This window comes from Rhipicephalus sanguineus, chromosome 2 (genome assembly GCF_013339695.2).
Source record: "Rhipicephalus sanguineus isolate Rsan-2018 chromosome 2, BIME_Rsan_1.4, whole genome shotgun sequence".
Classification (NCBI taxonomy): domain Eukaryota; kingdom Metazoa; phylum Arthropoda; class Arachnida; order Ixodida; family Ixodidae; genus Rhipicephalus; species Rhipicephalus sanguineus.
In genome coordinates this window covers 124,858,879-124,879,443 of record NC_051177.1, presented here as the reverse complement: position 1 = coordinate 124,879,443, position 20,565 = coordinate 124,858,879, and the positions used below count along the sequence as shown (strand labels likewise).

Here is a 20,565-nt window from a genome sequence, read left to right as displayed (position 1 = left end):
ACAGCCACCCATTACAAAAGGCACACATATTATTGCGCGTATTTCCTTAGGACCACGTAGTGGGTGCATCGCAACTTCGAAAAAGTTTCTCGCGCATAATTGTTCCTGGTTTAAAGCATGCTACCAATTACATAAGGCACACACATTAGTGCGCGCATTCTTTTAAACACTCGAAGTGTTCGAAGTGCGCACTAGGGGCAGGATATCGCTATCGCGTCCAACTCTTAAAGGCGAAGCTTAAGCATCCCCCAATTTTTGCTCAGCCTTCTAATACGCCTCCAAAATTTTCGCGTCCCTCCTGTCACTGTCTGTACATTGATTAATCGGCGACGTTTAGTCGAGTCATTAATTAAACCAAGGGTGGTGATCGATGACGATTAATCGTTTTGTGGGACACTTTTCATCGATTAATCATTCACCGATATCACCGTCCTTTCTGCTGAATAATTTTGACCACCTGGGGTTGTTTGATGTGCCCCCTAACATACGTACACGGGTGCTCTTGGCTTTCGCCCCCATGGAAATGTGGCCGACGTGGGTGGGAATCGAACCCGTGTCCTCGAGCTTAGCAGCGGGACATCTTACCTGCTGATCTACCGCGACGGGTGGAGTAGCACTGCAAGCCATGTAGCCAGTGCACAATCGCGATGAAGGCCGCTGGGTGCGGGTGATGTGGGAATTTGCGGAATACTTGCAGTGACTCTATTATTGCTGCCCTTGCTTCGACAGTGAGCAAGATTCTCTGCTCGCTGTCAGCCTCAGCTATCTGTCTTACATGGCAGGCCATTCTCAGATACTGAAAGCATAGCCGAGGGTTTCTAAAATTATACGTAAACAGTACTTAAGGATTGAAACGCGAAAATTTAGTGCTAAATGTAATGCACGTGCTTTCGTTTCGAGCGTCTACACTTGGTGTCATATCGACGTAATTTTTACTCGAGCACTTACATCAGAGCCAACATTAACTTTGGCGGCCAGATTTGCGGTCATCACGAGCAATTGCTCATAGCAGTCGTTATATAAAAAAAGAACGATGTCACGTTTCAATCCGTGAGTACCGAACACGTCATCTAAATGACACTGCGCTTTCTTCAAAGTTTTTACTGTCCTGAAATAAACCTTTACATCAGTCATACTCTGTTTTCCATGCAGTTAAATACTCGTACACGTAATGCTGAGAAGCGTTTTTTTGTGAGGCGATTTCTGGGCCTATTTGAACGAAATCTGTCGCGCACGAGAGGGAGAAATGGACATTCTAGCGGAACTAGAAGGCGAAATACCCTTCAAAGCCTGTAATTCCTTTGTTATTTCCTAAAAATTGTCCATTCAAAGAAGTTTGTTCAAAAGTCCTGCGAGTTTGTGGGACGGGCAGAAGGTCCCGCCTGGGTGACGGCCAGAAGTTCCCGAGTCTTGGCGGCTTTCTCCTTCTTGGAGAGCTGTGCAACAGTCTCCAAGCGCACGCGGAGAGGATCACTGGAGGTTTGCATCCCCAGTATTGTGTGTCATCGCTCGACATTCCCATAGCTCGTCCTCCCAGCGTGGAGGGAGCCTCATCGTCTCTGCAGGCATTTTCATAAAGTTGTTCTCTCTCTCTCTCTCTCTCTCTCCCATAGTATGAGTTCCAGAGAGTCTCTAGAACAGTGGTCCTTCAAATGGGGGTCCGCGGACCCCAGGGTGTCTGCGAAGCCTTGTTTCTCGGGGTCCGCGAAAACCTTCGTCGAAAAAAGCGCGTTTTTTTTTTTTCTTTGGAAGCGCAATATGTCTCGTGACAGCGGACCCTACTGATTTTTTTTTGTATGCTTCACTGCACAGCAGTAGTGCATTGCCGCGGAGCTGACTTATGTTTCCCCTTCTCCATGAGATGGCCGCAAAGCCTAGTACGCCAGGTTAGGATAAGTTCTAGACTGTAACCGCCGGTCGAAGACTGTTTTTTGCCTAACTTTTGATGAGGTGCACGGAAAACGCACCTTATGGTTAGTAGTACGAATTCCACAGTTTAATATTCCTTAACCTCAAACCTAAGCCAGATATCGCTGTTCTACAAACTGCATCTGTGATACCATCGAAAAGTAAACAAATATGATGTTTGAATTCACAGCTTACTGTGAAGATGGTAAAATGTTTAAGAGGGTGTTGCAGATGCTATGTTGAAAGCCAGAAGTAGGCTTAGAGCAGTCATTAAACACGTCACATCTTTTTCTTTCGTTTTATATCTCCTAACACGTAGTTTCCCCCATCATTTATTACTGAGCCACAGAGTTGGATACATGGTACGAGAGTGTTTTTGTTGTTGTTCGTGCCGTTTAGAGCAGTTTGTTTTAAATTCAGTTTTGAACAGTTTCATATGCACCAGATTTCTTAATGTGTAGGTAAATATTCCTTTACTAGTGTATGCCAGTTGGTTCATGAACATTATGGCAGATGATGACTATGAACTTAGAGTTGATAGACAGCGTTACGTCCTGTGTGTTTTACTGTTCCGTATGTTGCGCTGTTCTGCCGTAATGTTCATTTCCAGCGTTATTTTTCTACTCATCTTTCACCAAATGTGGGTGGACCAATCAGTAACTTTGACTTTCATCAGGTCCTCCTATTTCCCGTTATTATTGTTATCAAGCCTATATTTTTGGAATCCCCGGCCCTACTTAATAGTGGTCAATTAGTTCCTATATTCCAAGAAAACGAAAGCGCTGTTTCATTAGGCGACACTACGAATTTGACTCTAGTATTCGACGTCGCCGTTGCTGAGTATCTGCAATCTTCACATGTCCATCAAACTGCACCGCTATTTCCTTCCTACTTCTGTTATTTTCTGTCATAGCAGCAGGCTACGGCCCACTGTCCCAGCTCACGCTAAATGACCTAGTCAATATTCCTCCTTATTTCAGACAAAACGACCGACTCGTGATTTCCAACTGTTTATTTCTGAAATAAATATTCAAAAGACAACGCAAGTTCATTTACATTGCCAAGAAGTGACAGAGTGTCTAGAAGAAGAAAAAGAAAAAACAACAACAACAACAAAACGCTCGTCACGCCCTCTGACCAGGTAAGTTCTGGACATCATAAGTACATCATTAATACAGACACAAGTCGGGCTATAGGGGGAGCACAGCTACATATTTTACACTTGGAGAAACTTCTACATCTAGTACGTTGCTTATAGGGACAGAGCAAATGGCACTTCTCGGGGAGTGCCTCAACAGTAAATGCTTGCTCAATGAAGACAAACTACACTGATGGTGTCAAGCAATGCTACGCTATCCATTAGCGGCAATGACAGTGCGGACATGTTGCACACGCAATATCTGAAACATGAGTGCGACAAAACGAAACAGAAAAACCAGAATCGTGGAATCTCTACACAACTATCGTATAACCTTTCAACTCAAAATGACGTAGCTTTTTCCGAAAAAAAAAAAAAACACGAGGCCAACAAACACGTAGTACACTGCGACAGCCATCACACATAAAACCGCGAGCGCACACTTATCAGCACTCCGAAAACATCTGAGACGAAGTGTCTTGTCGCGGAATACGAACATCGAAAATTCACTTGCTTTGATGCTTCGACAGCGACATTGACAGAGCAAACAACACATTTGCATTTGTGAAAGGACGTATACAAGTAACTTCAATTTTCTGTCGCGCAAGAAACTCTAGTATTTCTTTTATCTTATCATAGTGAACACACGAGACTGTGATTACCAACGATGCTGCGACTTGCTTAAAGCTACGACATCTTTCAAACAAGCAATCGAGAAACACCGCAAAACATTCTTTTTTTATCTTATTCGACGATAAGAGCAACGAATGTTGAGACACACATCAAGTTCGAGGAAGGTGGTGTGCGCGATTTAAGCGAGATTTTATCTCTCGTCTCGCGGCTTGACGTAAACGAGACAATCGTGAGGACATGCGCAACTGACGCGTCTCATTATAATGAGTGGGGCCAACGAGCACGGATTTTTTTTTTCTTTTCGCGCATGAGAAAGTTATGGAGAGGAAATTCACATTATTCACACATAAATTCACGCTGCACGTACGCTCGTATTCCTCCATGACGTCCTTCTCTGCCGTGATGCCTCGACCGCACAACGAAAGAATCGCTTATAACGAATTCGCCGTGCGTTTGGGAGTCAACGGTCCTTAAGTGCTATGCTTCAACCATGGGTAAAGGCGAACCGTGAAGGTATATCACCTCTAATACCGTAGTGTTTGGTTCTCGAGGATAATGTGAACAATGCAAACCGTCTCAAGAAGGTTTCAAACGTTGCGGTATGTTTGTGTCTTGCGCTAGCACGTGTCAAATGTCTCGTGTGGGCTGTTCCAAACGGTTCTCGTCTTGCAAATGTATTCACCGCGTAACAATGAACTTGCGTAAATGTACAATGTATCTGCACACCACGAGTGCGCAGGAGCTTTGAACGCATAAGGCAGAATACTGCACGAGTTATCGCGCCATTGGTCCCAGTGTTCTGAAAGGCTGCCTTCTTGTTATTTCTTTCGTCTGTTACATAACTACCAAATGACCAAAAAAAGAAAAGAAAAGGCACGTCGCAACACAAAAATAGTCATCCTTCTTTTCTTGTAAAACGGCAAGTGCAGTGTCACAGATGAGATGTGCGCGGGCTGGCGAATAAACAGCTATGTCAAAGGCAGTGCAAAAATGTCTATAGGTAAAACATGACGGACACTACAGACATGCCTCGAATGATACAGGGAGGCAAGACTAGATGAGAAACACATTCAGTCCAAACTTAGCAGCGTTGTAAGTGAGTCTTCTCGAAAAAAGCTCTTTCGGTAAGTACAAATATCGAACGAAATCGACATTCCTCGTGTTTACGCCAGAATGCGTTGAACACTTGGCAAGTGATTCTCAGCTGATATGTTCTCTTTTGCCTCGTGTAGACTGGTTGACATCGTTAAAACTTACAATCGTAGCATGCATTCAAATGATAAGAAAATGGCGAAATGAGCGGGATGGTAATTGTAATGAATGAGAAAGAAAACAACAACAACTTGTCTCTATGTATGAAGTTATGTTTTGCTTACGTTCCGTGTCTTGAATGTAGATTTATTGTCAGCGAACAAAAAAAAAGTATAGCTGCGTAATGAATTGCGTATGTGGTGTGTGGATTAATAATGCATACAGTGTGCTGCAATTCGCCTCCGTGTCGATTCTTCTGTCTATAACACGATTATAAATGCGATTTATCATATGCAGACAAAAATTACCCTTGTCCACTTAAGAGGCTCAGGGGCATGGTCCGGACAGCTGTACAAAAGTTAATAAATTACAGAAGGCTTAACAAGCAGGAACGCCATGAAAAAGAAATAATAATAACGTGCGTTGAAGACACAGCGATACACACAACCAAACGCGCAATGCAGGAGAGTTTCAAAGGAAAGCGTCTCCACACTCCAGGCGCAACAAATGTAATCGTCCATACACAAATAAACAAATAAACAAGAAATGCGTGGAAAAGGGAACGTATAGTAAGGATTCCGCAAAAAAAAAAAAAGAAACCTCTAACAGAAACGAAACGGCGCAGTTCTCACTGGAATGGCAAGAAAAAGAAAGCGCGGGGGTCTTGCTCGCTTAAAAGTGTCCATGCTCCAGCAATTTTTTTTTTGGTGAATTCCAGTATAGGCACTTCTTCAAAGCGGTGTCCACTCATTACAAAGGCGACCATGGCTTGTAGAAGCGTCCTTCCTGCCGGCAGTTCATGCAGCCTTGCTATATCTTCTGTGTCGTCACGTGAGCGGACCGGGGGGGAGGAGCCAAACACTAAACGAAACTCAAGGGCGGAAGCCGCTGCGAAACTTAACAACGCCAGCGACGTGGGGTGGCCGTCGTTGGCACCTTTGGTTGAAGGAGGAGCGAGGCGCGCACGCACACACACACACACGCACGCGTGTGCACTGTAGCGGGGAGTAGGCACCAGGTCGCCGCCGGATATGACGTCATGGATAAGCTCCGCTCATTGCTTAGCGAATCATGAGGAACATGGCGCACGAGAGGACCATTCCGACAACCTGCGATAAGCAAGAGGAAAACAAAAACGACAAACCGAGAGTTACGAGCTGTGCTTTCAGACGCAAATAGAACACAGGCTACGCAAGTAAACATAATTATAGACACAATGCATTATTCTACAAAAGTATAGGCGATGCAGTGCAGTCGAGATGTCGTTGATCGGAATCTTCTCGGTACCACAAAACCTGGTCATATCATCCGAAATGTCTAAATAAGAAACAGTGGCCAAATGGTTGAATCCATGGCCGACTGACCGCTATTTTAGAATGTTCAAGAATGAACGTTCACAGATAATAATTAAGTAACTTAGGATTTCGCTTGTAGAGACTTGTATGAAATTATTAAGAATATACATTGCTGCGTCTGGAGGCTATAACCTTCTCATGGAGGTCTTGAGTTGGGTAGACAAAGACGTTTTCAGCAAATAACTCCGTTGACGTGTTATTTACGGTTAGTTTGCACATCTCTTTGCGAGACGCATGAAAATCAATAATTGAGTAACTACAGAACACACGTTGCTTTGTTAACCTCGTATAAAATATTATCGCGTTTATTCTTTATGCTTTGTCGTTGCTAAATTGCGATGAATGCGTGGCGTAACCCAATCGTAGGTGTTCATTTCATCCACAACGAAAATCCAATGCTTAGCTGGGTGTTATGTAAAGTTCGTCAACTAGAACATTGTTCATCATGTGGAGCGAAAGCAGCCTGCAGTATCGGAATGATAAGCACTCTGCCAGATATTCAGCTTGATTCTGATCCGAGAAAGCCTTTTAAATTAAATCATGCTTCAGACTTTTACGCTCTGTATTTCACTTTCGCATTGCATGGACAATATGATGCAGTTCTTTTGAAAAAGGTAGACACTTACTAAAAGGCAGGCGATGCCGATGCCTATTCCACCTACAATGACAGCATGTCCCTTGACGAAGTCCCGGACTTTTTCGTGACAGCTCTGCACGACAAAAAGGGAGAAAAATTTAAGGCATTAGTTTCACCATTGACAAGAGAACATCACCAGGCAACCAAAATACAACAGCTTGCAAAAAGACCCTGAACGTCTCCTAAAAGACCTTCTAGAGGGCCTCTTAAAGGGCCCAATAAAGGTAAGTACTTGTAAAAGCCTTCAGCGTGCCCTCTAAAGGTAACAACTGACAGGTAAACTAACACTGGCTTGCGAAATGCACGATGATTGCGTCAGAGTAGTCGTGAAACAATGCAAACTTGTATGGCTCCGAATACCACGAAGTTCTTAAAAAGAGTTCAGAGCTGTGTTCCATTTCTCCAGCGCTCGTTTACACCTTGTATACCCTGAGAACTTAACTCGGAGGTAATGGCACAATAGACGAGACTTAAGACGAGAACGTGACAGGTGTCATTACTTTGTGTCTACGTCATTCCAGCAAGTATTTATGTCGACTAGGCCAATGGCAAGTCCTACTCAGCCATGAAGACTTATTTTGTGAAAAAAAAAAAAAAAAATTCGTTGATACTGCGCGAAACCTTCCCTTTGTTTGGTTGTTTGAAAGCGTTACATCTAAAGAAGCGCGACCGTGCCATCTGGTTCGCCCGATAAAGAAATTGTGTTATGCAAGATAACGCCTGCAAGAACTGCGACAATGCGAAGGGCACTCACGTCCATGTAAGTGTCCCGGTCCGTAGGGTTCTTGGAGCAGGCATGCAGCCACTCCTTTTTCATGCAGCACGACTCCGGCACTTGATGGTTTGCGTTGAAGTGTGAGTTCTTGAGCTGCCAAATTCGGTACGGTTCAGTCTTCGCTTGTAGTCGAACACCACAGCACTGGAACTGCAGAAAGAAAGAAAAAGAAAGCAACATAAGTTGAAACCCTCCACACTGGGGTATCCAGAGATGCAATTTTTTTGGTAGGGTATTGCTTTTGATGCTTCTTTCCTAAGCTGACGTAGAACATAACCAAAGATCACAATAAGAATGTGTTCTGAATGCGACTTCTTTTTATAATAATGCGTCGACAATTAATTCCCCAGTTCCCGCCCCGGGGGACCTAAATAAAGTTATTCCATTCAATTCCAATACGTTCTACATGTTATACACGTCTTTATTTTAGATTTCTGGAGACATCTACAATGATGGCTTCGATGGGACCATGTCAGTTCGCTTTAGGTTGCCTTATAAAAGAATAAGATAAAAACTGTGGCTTTCGATGTAGCATGCGAGAACCGCTTTGCTGCTTTCTTGCAGCCCTTACCGCTAAATTCTTGAGCACTGCACATCAAGTTATTGACGAACATTTCGAAGGTACGTGTTTTAAAACGTTAACTTACGTGCTGTTGCACTGCATCCCATGCGTCCGTGACGACCGAGTCGTTCTTGTAGGAGGGAATGGACATGACCATTTCTTGGTACATCCGGTCATCCACCTGCGAGCAACAAGATTGAAGAAATACAGATGAAGCCGTTGTATACAAATTTTCGGCAGGAGTGAAAGCAAGACCCCCAAGAGATTTCTGCATGAGAAGTGACAATAATAACAGATATTTCTCGGAAGATCACCTATTTGGTACTTTCATTCGTATCTTCTGTGAGCTCGTGAGATGAGATAAAAGTATCCCTCATTCGTTCACCGTTCCCTAATTTAATTTTGTGGGACTAACTCTATCCATGCACTGAGCTCGCTCTTATATTCACTCAGACCCCATCACATTTCGATGACTCCGTTGCTGCGTTCGAAAACTTTACTCGAGTAGAATTTGGAGGCAGAATAATCGAGCAACGCTCGTTGGAAGTGTTTGATTGCCTGGCTAAAGCAATAAAGACATTTTCAATTGCTTGAAGTTAGCTTAATTATAAACGTAAAATCAATTATTTTCAGATATGCAAATGAGGAATATAATAATAAGCTTGTTTTATTCGTATGAAAAACTCACGAGATAAAAAGCCATTGGGTGGCAGTATGGCATTTGTAAGAAATTATGAATCTCTAAAAATTAGTTTTTCAGATGATAACGTCTGATATTACTCACCTCATTCCTGAAGACGTATCCTAATATGCCTCCAACGAGCATTGTGATGAATATCATGAAGAGTATTATGAAGTACTGCAAAGAAATGAAAAGGAGACACATTAGCAACAGTAGCTGGCCGACATTGGGCAAGACAACAACAAAAGACAAAAAAAAAAATACGGATGTTCTCACAATGTGAACGTCTATGAAAAAGGCACGAAGTAGTATTACAATTTTTTCATTTGTTAGCCACCGTGCCTTATTCTGAAAAATATAATCGTATAGTGTGCTAATAAATGAAGTGCTACAACGTGTGCTAGTATAGACGATAATACACGCATATATGCAATATACCCCTTATTAACACTCGGTTTCCTAAAACGAGAACCGCGCATGCGCTGAATATAAAATCTCTTGCTTTATTATATGAAGCCATGACTGTTGATATCATTCGACTTATTCATACGATCACGCGTTTCACATTTACGAGCGATGTATGTCTCTGCGGTCATCAAACTCAAATAGCTTTATTTGCAGTTTTTAACAATAAAGTGTATTATGACTGGGTCCACCGAGAATCGACCGACGTCATTTCCGTCACGGAACTGACGTAAATAAAAGGGCGTGCGGGTAACTCAGAAATGAGGCTTGACTGATTTGCCCGATAGGGGTATCAAATTTCCGATTCCACGGCTTTCAAGTACAGAGGGCTTCCGCGCTGATACCTACGACACAAACGCAAATTTTATTTGTAACCGGTAACGCCTTCCGCAGGCGTAAATGACCATGAACCATCGCAGCAGAGATACGTGTAACAGAAGAAGCGAGCAAGTAAAAGACGAAAAAAGAAAGTAATACGACAATCATCGCCGCTGTCCTTGCCCTCCTCTTAGTTTGCTTTTGCTACTAACGACTCATAATAGTTCACCTGCTAACCAAAACCAACACCTTGTATGCATATAATTAAGGTCGATAACGTTTCCCATAGTTCATATTCTGCTGGCGCACATAATAATGCACGATCGCAGAATACGTTTAAGCGGGCAATTGGACGCTCGCTTCTCGAAAACAATGAGAAAGAAGACGATGACTGACACAAGGAATCCTTGCACGCACTGGCCATTTGTTGACCGCGTCTCGCGTTTGGTTTCCATGTCGACAAAGGTACAACAAATAACACGGCGTGCCTGCACGAGATCGAGCACGCTACATCGGCAGCCATGGCTTGCACTGCACCACGTGTCGGGTGCATTCCCAGATCAATATGCATCCACCATTCCGAGAAAGTACCTCTCATTGAGGCCGGTCGATGACACACCGTTGAAGCCAGAGTATTTCGGAGCGCGGCCATTGGTCGCCTTCTGCCGCAAAAGTGTTTCGTGCGCCCAACGCTCAAAATGGAACGACGTTTTGAAGAACGGGGCATCGAAGGACGATGCACCCGTTTGCCGTGTCACGAGCGAGGTCATTCCGTATCGAACTCTCTCAGTCGGATACGCAGAAAGCGCTCGTTCGATATAATCGCTCGATTAAAGACCACTGGCCGCGGAGTCGTATGAGCATGGCGTGACGACGTTTCACTGTCGTTGTATATGCGCGTTACACGCACGCAGGGTTGCTTGAGGCGAAGCTAAAAATAGGTTTTTAATATCCTCGCTGAGCACAACAAAACACTTACGCACTTTACGCAAGGTCGAATATCTTTTATCTACCGGAGGGGAAAAAAAACAGATGCCGTAGTAAAAAAGGACTGCAGCGATTTTCGTAAATAGCAACTGCCGTGTGTAAGAACACCGCGAAATCTTTGATAAAATAGCCGTGTCCACGTATACGCTAATGGGATGAGCGTAATGAAATTGGGCCAACATTACCGAACAGTAGAAGACATCAGCTAACGATAACCAACATCAATCAACGTTAAGCGGTGCTGGTTTTGGGCGAGTCGTTACGGTAGGCTTGAATCAGCAGGCTTGAGACACAACTCATATGCCTTCAATATGTAGAGCACATTTCCTCTTGATTCTATGCTTATGTAATAGTATTTATGTGTTGCCTTAAATAACTAGACGCTCTATTTCCCTGTTTCTAGCCCGGAAAATTGTGTTCCTCAAGCTAACGAAAAATGCTGGGCTAGGAATTCCAGGTCTAATTCCGAGAAAAGTAATTCGTGTTAGAATGCTCCGATGAGGCACTGTCAAGCAGGACTTCCAAGCTTTTATGTCATATTTTAGAGAAATTTTTATAATATTTTCTCAACGCATTCAGACACTGCCTTTGGACATATGGGCACATATAGTTTTGAGGACGTGGACCTACCGTGAGAAGCATGCACTTGATCTCCTTGAAGGCGCCGAGGCAGCCGAGGAAGGAGATTATAGTGACGACGACCCCGGTGGCGATGAGAATGGACGCCGAGCTGACGTACAGGTCCGTGCCCAGGAGCCGCTCCATGAAGGACCGGTCGGCCAGGGTCCAGATGCCCACCGCGAACACCACCACTCCGCCAACCTGGATGATTTTTAAGAGGCGGTGCACGTGAGCCAGTTGGTAACTAGAGCGCCGCCAATTTCTAAACTGTCTTTATAAGTAGCACAGTTTCGAAGAGCAAGCATCGTTTATTGGGAACATGTGCAGCCCCCTGAAGTAGCGCTCAACTACATTTTAAGCTCACAAGGAAGCACGCAAACTATTTCGCAGCAAACAGAAGACAACGCCTGCGGTTGTGCTGCGTTCAATTAATTGCTCAGTGTGCGTTTATCACCCAAACTGCATTCCTCAAGACAAACTATCGAGTAAGAATGCAGGCCCCGCTGTAAACTTTGTTTGCCCCCTTCGCACGCTATAAACCTGGATGGCCCTGCTGGAAAGCCATTCCTTCTACCATGACCTACATGTTGTGTCGGTCATGGCAGGATAACTTTCACGCTAATTGGCCTTATTTCTGCTGCTGCTAAGGGCAGCAAAAGCTTTCATGCCTGAAATATTGTTATCATTCGGAACTTAGACGAAACGACAAGCTGTACGGGCTGCGTAACTTCTTCCGCCTGTCATGGTACTCGTCCGTAGCAAGCGCTTCGAGCGAAGTAACGCTGTGCGGGCAACCTCCCCAATTTCTAAAATGAGCAGCAACGTCACCTTGATTGAAACAAGGCAGAATAGATTGCGCACAATTAGCCAATACCTTCCATATCGCTCCCAATGTCCTCGAGCCTTAAACTGAAAGACCTTAAACTACAAAAGACCTGCGTCCACAGTGACCTTGGTGCTTCGCATATAAGCCGCCGCGTGATATACCGGATCAAAATAAATGCGTCTTTAATAGCGAGAAATTTGTTTTCCTCTGGTTTCACGTATTTCAGTCGTCAAAGCATTTCATACACCCTCATACACGGACAATATTTCTTGCGCCGCGCCTGAATCAGTGACCTAATTTACGCAACGGTGAACAACGGCGGCCACGGTCTACTTTTTTTCTCGTAATTGTTTATCCGCTACGCGTGAGTACAAGTGTAAAATGATGCCAATTTCGCCAAAACCAAATGCGTAATCTGCTGTTGCTGTTACTACTGCTTCTAACAGTTGAACGGCACCATCGCGATAGTATAATGCCCGGTTACGGTAGTTTACTAATCAAGTTTATTGCCTCCGTATTGCACAACCAAACCGATCACTCGCCAAAGTGATTTACGAATCAAGTAATTCTGCGCCGCACGCAGTGTGCATTCCGCATTCCCATAAGTACAGTTGTTCTTCAAAATCGTTTCCCGTGGTGATGGTCTGTAGCTCTATAGCCTAACGTTTTTTACTGAAGGATATTTCTTCTACGGTTCTGTACTCCGAAATACAATGACTAAATGGGACAGCCGCGATGGATTAAATGTGCAGTCGGTGGCGGCATCAAATACCTTTTTCCTGCTCAGGTGAAACTGTTGTGATAATTCTATCACGGGTTCGTATTCGCGTCTAGAGGGACCAAAGCCCGCCTATACACGGGACAGTATACCATCCATATGCTGCTCTTCCGCAAACATTCGGTAATTCCCACACACTATATCGCTCAGTGGAGGCGCGAAGTCTTCCGTCCGCTTCCTACAAGCGTCAGTCCTAAAGGTAAAGACCGCACCACGGCTTTTCGTTCTTACTTTTCATCTTTCTCACAGTCACTCGACACCCCTCCAGCGAGCATCATCGTGATATGCCACGTCCTGTCATAGACTACACAGACGCACCACTACAGTTAAGGGACAGGCCACTCTGGATGGGGGAGTACGCAGGCCGGGACAGTTGGCGTCTCATCGTCCTCTCTCCTTTGCGTCTAAGAGGTGCCTCGTCTAAAGAGCACGGGGGCACCGGCGGAGGACGAAGAAAGGCGAGAGTCGTGCCCGGGACCCCTACCACTCCATTTTTAATGCCGCTTGCCCGGGATCGGCGGGCCCAGCTATGTCGGCTAGGGGACCACACCCAAAGTAAAAAGGAAGCACACGTAGTCGTTGGGGCCACATCCACGTGTACCGCTCCCTCTTTCTTTCTCTCACTCTCTCACTCTCTCACTCTCAACCTTCCTCGTCGTCGAATCTCCGCCGCTCGCTGTTATAACCACGGCTCGCTGGGCTCCGCGCGCCGAAACCTCGAGGTTCGGGTCCTCCTCCTTTACCGCGTACAGGACTCGGCCCGATTTCCCAGCGCCTCTCACTTTCGCAGAGCCCTTCATTACGTCCGTCGCACAGCTCGACTCTACCCTCCTCGCTTTTCGTCCCACTCTCCAGATTTGCCTTTTCGACCAGGGTGCTGTGCTGCGCTTCTTTTATAAGCCGTTTCAAAAGGGCAAGTTCTTCCTCGGCGCTCGGAAGAACAGTGCCGCCCGTGGCTGACCTTTATTAACTGACGTACACCGTCGTGGTTTATTTATGCTATATGGCAGGCCTCCTAGAGCGGCACCGCGAAACGCGGGCTCCAATGTGCGAAGTTGTAATCGCGACCTCTACGGGAACCCAGTTCTATATTAATGAAATACACGTGTGCCCTGTGACGGCAGGCCAGATTCGCCTACGTTGAATTTCGCGAAACGAATAGATAACGTTATTGTTTCGCTGCAACTGGGACGATTATATCTTAAAATAAGATTACGGCTGATTTCAAATTTTTGTTTCGCGTATACGATCCAACGAGAACGCTAAGCGAAATAAATTTTCAGGAGGTGTCTCGCTGTCCTCTGATAAATAAAATCCACGTTAGGAGCGAAAATTTCTGCAATGGTGACTGTTCACATCCCACTGCTTCTTACGTACTGCCATCGAGTTATTACTTTCTTCTATTACATTATTTTCTTTGCACTACTACCTCAGAGGTTTAAGCACATTATATCTTCTAAATCATCATTCGACTTTCACGCTCACAACTTATACATCTTGTGACTCAGTCCGCGTACGCCAACCTCGAAATGTGCCTTTATTTTGTTGTCTTCAAAGGCGATAATCTATTCTCAAGGTATACCCGATCCTCAGTTCTTCATTCCTCTACGAGCGTCACAACACTTGCTAAGGTGTTTCGTACATTTTTTCATCTTCCCGCTGCCTTTACTAAAACCGGAGTCGAACCAAGGACCTCAGAACATTTCGTGTTCGCCAGTCATCTCGGCGTTTGTCACGATCGTAACCTCGACTACATAGTTTCTGGTATAGAGTAGCCATGGGTTATCCGCACGTGCTAATCAACTGTGAAAGGGCATCCGGATAATCCCTAATCCGGACTTTCATTAACGCTGCATTCTATCAGACTTTCAGCGGACTCTCACAACCTTCATGGACGACTAATACGTGATTTATGGCAAAGTTTACGCGATGTGCGGGCGTCGCTAACCTTCACCGATTGCCACGAGCCTTGCTCAAGGGCAACCACAAAAAAAAAATAAATAAATAACAGCGAAAAGAAAGAAAAGCTGGGGGAGTTTTTCACGAAGGTCAGTCGGCTTAAAAGTTAATCCGCACACACACACACACACAAATGACGCAGATATCCCACCAAAACATCGAAGCATGCGTATTTCCTTTCGATTAGGCTTCTTTGCTTTTCTTCAGTTTTTTCTTCGTTGTTTTTTCCGACAACACTTTTTTACACATGTGTCGCTTTTCGACTTTCCGTGGCGATTTTTTTTTTTTTAGTTCGTACCTGGCACACGTGGCCTCGTCGCTCCTACGGCGATAAAAGAAAGGTCGTTCCTCCTTTTGCAATAAGAAGAGATGAAAGAAAAGAAAGGAAAAGATATCTGAACAGCGACGACCAAGAGTGACGCAATGGGGGGGGGGGGGGGGGGGCGCCGAGCCATCGCTTCGCGAGCTGTCTCACAAGAATAGTAATTGCTGGAAGCTTAGTAATACAGGTATAAGGTAGTGGTGTAGGGGGGGGGGGGGGGGAGGGGAGGTGTTAGCCCTTTCTTGCAGGAGAGAGTTGGCGGACAAGCAGTGAAAGCGTAAAAACAAAAATAAAGATAGATAGAAGGGTTGTTTCTTTTTAACTAAGGAAACATAAAAAAGCGCGATAGTCAGAGGGACGCAACGAAAACAAGTTGAAAAAAAAAAAAACGTTTGGTAGTCGTATAACAAAAAAAAAAGAAGAAGAATAACAAGACGAAGAGAGCAAGCAACAAGAATCTCTCGTCGGGCCACTCTATTACGTGGGAGGGTGCCGAATAAAATGCCGAGCGTGTGCCCATTTACCCTTGGGGCGAAACGGAATCCGCCACATATCGCCGATCTCTCTCTCTCTCTCTCCCGAATAGATCATGCGAAGTTGAAGCTGGCTGAACGAAGAGGGAGAAAACGCAGCCGGCCAGTTTTCACTTTTCTTTTATCTTTACGTTTATTCTAGCGTTTAGGTAGTTTTTTAGTCAAGGCCTCGAGACGCATTCGCGGGTCGTCCTTCCGGTTCGAGGCATGCAGAAAGGCTGCGCACCGAAGACGCCCTTACAGGGGCAAAATACGGCCAGTCTCGTTGGCGCTTTCGTATACGGGAACCATTTAACGCTTAGAAGCCGTTTCCATAGCGTAGGCCAGACTTTTTCCGTCGGCCACGTATCCCTAGTGTCCCTGAACAACTTTCGAATCTGTGGAGCGCCCCAGAAACGTCACTTTCCTGTGCTAGTCTCTCGCACTCTAAAAAGTTTACTTCCTTAGGAGTGTTTCATTGTCCCATGTGTGCCACACTTACATTTACGGCTATAAAAAGTTTTATCGCGCAGAACAGCGATCATTAACTATATACCATGAGCAAACACCTCGTTAAAAGTTTTGCAATAAATCTGACCATCTGGCGTGCATATTAACATCTCACACGATAATTTAGCAGCGATAGCCTCAGAACTTCATTTAGTCCGCTTCCTCTTGCAGTTTCATGCAGGTGTCCTAATTTTTCTTTGCAATGGAAAACCGCCAAACAAGGTGTGCTTCGCATCATAGGCATTGAAACGCTGTTGAAAACGCGGCGACAAGACTCATCAGTGCTAATGAGAAAGCTTAAGGACGCGATGCTCAGAGATGCAGTACTCACCATGATGATAAAGTTGGCCACAAAGAGTGCATACTTGACTACTTTCCCGCACCCCTCCAACATTCTGGTATCTGCAAGACGAGACAGAAAAGAACGATATCCTTGTTAGTCAAACAGGAAGCCACCACTACCTTCAGACTCTACAGAAACCTAATTACAGATGTAACACTACTCCCAGCTGCAAGACTACAGACGCATGACGGCAACTAGCAAAGCTGCTTATAGAAGCACAATGCGAAAATCGGCACACAACTCAATCATTGGTATGATATTTAATGAAGACAACACCGATGCCACAGCAGCCTATAGGCAACAATCACTTAGCCATATCTAGCAATCTTTTTTGTCAACACTAGACACACTTGGTTAGTGGTAAGGGCTTCTGGTAATGTGTAAGTAAATGCGGTAGCTTGGCGACTTTGCGAGACGTTCCGTTAGGTGGCCTTCCCTTCGATACCGGCCTTTTATTTCTTTTTTTTTTTTTGTCAGAAATCTGTCATCGCCGTATTGCGTAGCGGAATGGGGGTTGAAGACAGCTAACAAGACGTACTTTTCACATTCTTTCACGAAGCACAAAACCAACTTCCGTAGATATTTTCCTCAATCCGGTTATTAGAACACCGCGTATTTCAATTCGGTTCTCCGATCAGCCTCATTTCTCGGCGAAATGGGTAAGAATAAGGAGAGGCGAGCATTAAACGAAAAAGAGAGAGGGAGAAAAGAGAGACTGTATCTATAAAAAGCGTCAAAACGATGCACATGTCGCAACGTATACAAAGGACGACGTCACTGTCACTGTTCCAGCGAGATGGACGGTGACGCAAACAGCGTGACATATTAAAGGCGAAGCCAAACACGCGCGTACGGGAGACGTAATCAGGCCGATATCGTAATGCGATGGACCGCGCGGTATTTTTAGCCGCAGCTGGGGCTCGTCGTGGCAGGCAGATGGGCGTGGCTCTTTCCTGTACGAGGAATGAACAATCAGAATGTGTGGGGACCTCCGAAAGTCACAAAGATTGATGCCGGCTCGCTTCCATCCACCCCCCCCCCCCTACCTCGACCACCATCATACAGCCACCCTCTTCCCTGCGTCCTCCCTCCTAGAATAGGAAATGCGCCCATCTCTGGAATGTACGCGTCGCGTCGCCGGACTCGCGACAAGGTCTTTCGTTCAAGGATTGTCCGCTGCTGCATGCTGCAAGAGCCAAGACCTCCTGCTGCGGCGCGAGACAAAAGATCGATTTCGGTGAATTATGGACCACCCCCGTACCGAGATTAGCGCGAGGCTCGTCGACACGTAGATTCCGCGGAAGTGTCTCGACCCAGCGGGATACGGGATAGCTGCGTTCGGTTTATTGGACGACGACGTACGTGATGAATGGAATATGAGATAACCCTTCTTTGTCACTCGTCATCAATCGTTCGTTGTTTAATGGTGGAGTGGTAGGCTACACTATTTGCCGGCTATCCCGGCATATAGTTCACGTGGCTGAGGAGTTTGGACTCCGAATGTGCCCATAAATACAAACGCATATCGCACGAACAAACAGCACGCTAAATCAACATAAACACAATCAGATCAATGCTACCAGAATAAACAGAACCAAAGAGCGGTCACTATGCACAAGCGTTAAAGTTAACGTGAACATTCTATACAATCACCTTTATGCGTGAAACACACGAATGTCATTTTTAAATGATCAGTAAGACTTGCGGAATTCACAATGGCTACATACGGTTTATCGGGTGACGGACGTGATGTGTAGAAGATACCTGTATTTGTCCCTCATTATGAGGGAGTTCGTACGCCTAGCACTGGGAGCGAAAACCTGATTTTTTTTTCGTATGTGAGGTCTTCTGATTATTCTGTTCAGTAATGTAAGGCCCAAACGAACCGACATTCAACATTGAGAGGTTGGCTTTCTTCAATGCTGCCGAGTAGCGTGGCAAAGCCTAATTTACAATTTCTTTTCCTTACGCTCATCAGACATATACAGTACTGAAGCTAAATAAATGAAATTTAGCAAGAAAAATGCCTAAACAGGAATTATTTTGCTAAAATATAAATGTTCACAAATGCGGCTCTAATGTTTCTTTTTTTTCTTTTTTTTTTCAGCACGCAAACCGCGCTGCGATGCCTTGAACCCGGAAGAAGCCATCGAAAGTCCCACACTCGAAAACAACAGAAAGTAGGCTGATGTCTGCACGCAGAGGGATGTGACATCCTCCATTCCTTCAGTGTTAACTTTTTTTTTTTTAATTTTTAGACACGTTTATTGGAACTACATCATTTTTTTACTGATTTCTGCCCTTCCTCCCCCATCTCTCTTTCTTGAGACTCCACGTTGCTTATCTGAAAATTTGGAGTAGCTATGTCCTTGCCAGCAATTTAACAGACAAAGGCAGCATAGCATGTCACCCGGTAAGCTTAATTTGAGAAGATGCTTGCTAGTATTAGTAGTATTTTTTTCGTATAAAAACCCACCGATTGTTTCTACTGGGCATCGAAAAAGAAATATGTATACAAAAAATTCATTTAGCCACCGCGTGAAAATACGTCTTAACTTACAAGAGACATGTCGTTCGAGTTATTTGTTTGCAGGAAACGTTGATTATGTCGTTAGTACTCAATGCTATGCCATGAGAGAAAGTGAAGCACTGATAACAATGGTGCGTTTTAGAACATGCGTTGCGCTATATTTAGGCGTTTTTCATGAGAGGAACATTCACAACTGCTGGTTGAAGGCCGTAGAGAGGTACCTAAACGGACACGTGTCCGATTTAACAAGAACAGGATGCAGCAATCTTCTGAAACGCGCTTGCTTCATAGCTTCTGCGCGTTGCACTCCATCCCACGTCACTTACAGCCGAAAATGACTAATAACGCACCAAGTACGGCGAAAAGAAGAAGCTGCGTTGTACTGTATACACACTCACGTCCGTCAGTGGTCAAATTACCGGTCTCTCAAGTCGCCACCCGAATAACTCCGTAGCACGCGAAACTTCGCTCACGAGTGTTGTTCTCCAGCTCCACCCCCCCCCCCCCTCATGGCGAAATGAACATATAGCGAAAGCCGTAATTACACTTACGCCCCTACCCTTAAAGGTGCCGCGGAGGTCGCCTATGTCACACAGCTAAGCAAGTTGTAAGGAACAAGTCCGCCATAAACGCGAAGACAAATGATCCAACGTGACAGCCTTGTGGATAAGCGCCATACACGACGATGTCGCAAAAAAAAAAAAAGAACGCAATTGCAGACGCCTCTAGTAACGTGAGAATTTCCGCCCGCCCAACAAGCGCTAGTCAATGAGCTAATCTTCTGAATCAATCCTCCGAGAATAGAGAGATAATTCGCGCGTACAGCGAGTCCGATCGAGCGAGCACGACTTATGTGCGTCACTGGCCGCGCCTGCGTGTGCAACAAACGATCACCTATCTGTCCTAATCATCGGCATCTTCCCTGTTTCCTCTAAGAAATTTAACTGTCAGCTTTGCATTACTTGTCTGACGCTTTACAGACGCTTCCTATTAACGAAACAACCAGACACGCCAAAGGAGAAGACACAAGCACATCAATGTAACGCAGTTGCGTGCTAATGACATGCGCATAGTCATCAAGCAGATTTACTCAGCGTATATCATCGCTACAGACACCAATGTGACGCAGTTACATGATGATGACATTCTTGTAGTTGCCAAGCAGATTCACTCAGCGTACATCATCTCTATAACGAAACAACCGCGTGGCACATATATAAATCAGCGTATACAACGTAATTCCTACAGGGATAACAGGCAACACCAAGTATCTGACAGCGAAGTGCGCACATCTCCACTCACCCACATTCTCGACCATAGCATCGAGGAGGAGGCGGGCGGAGCAGCCCAAATCGACGCGACTTCCTCCGCCAGCCGAAGCGGTGTGGCGGCACTTAGAGGAGCGACTGCGGCGACCAGTCAACGCGCACACACCTCGTGGTGCCGGAGCGCG

The 20,565-nt window shown here is 45.2% G+C and overlaps 1 protein-coding gene across 4 annotated transcripts in view; it reads right to left on the bottom strand.

The window, feature by feature from the left end:
• Nucleotides 1-2,902: 2,902 nt before the first annotated feature.
• The window catches only part of LOC119383629 (CD151 antigen), a 172,652-nt gene continuing 154,989 nt past the window's right edge, over nt 2,903-20,565 (bottom strand). For 3 of the 4 annotated variants that reach the window (XM_049412600.1, XM_037651893.2, XM_037651890.2), the window contains 7 exons: nt 16,571-16,641; nt 11,342-11,533; nt 9,044-9,118; nt 8,345-8,440; nt 7,677-7,847; nt 6,912-6,995; nt 2,903-6,039 (listed from right to left, as the gene is read on the bottom strand). In XM_049412600.1, coding sequence (XP_049268557.1) covers nt 5,992-6,039; nt 6,912-6,995; nt 7,677-7,847; nt 8,345-8,440; nt 9,044-9,118; nt 11,342-11,533; nt 16,571-16,641 — 737 coding nt within the window. In that variant the 3' untranslated portion in view covers nt 2,903-5,991. Of the gene's footprint in view, nt 6,040-6,911; nt 6,996-7,676; nt 7,848-8,344; nt 8,441-9,043; nt 9,119-11,341; nt 11,534-16,570; nt 16,642-20,414; nt 20,480-20,565 lie in introns of those variants that run through there. The other variant, XM_037651891.2, reaches the window with a different exon arrangement.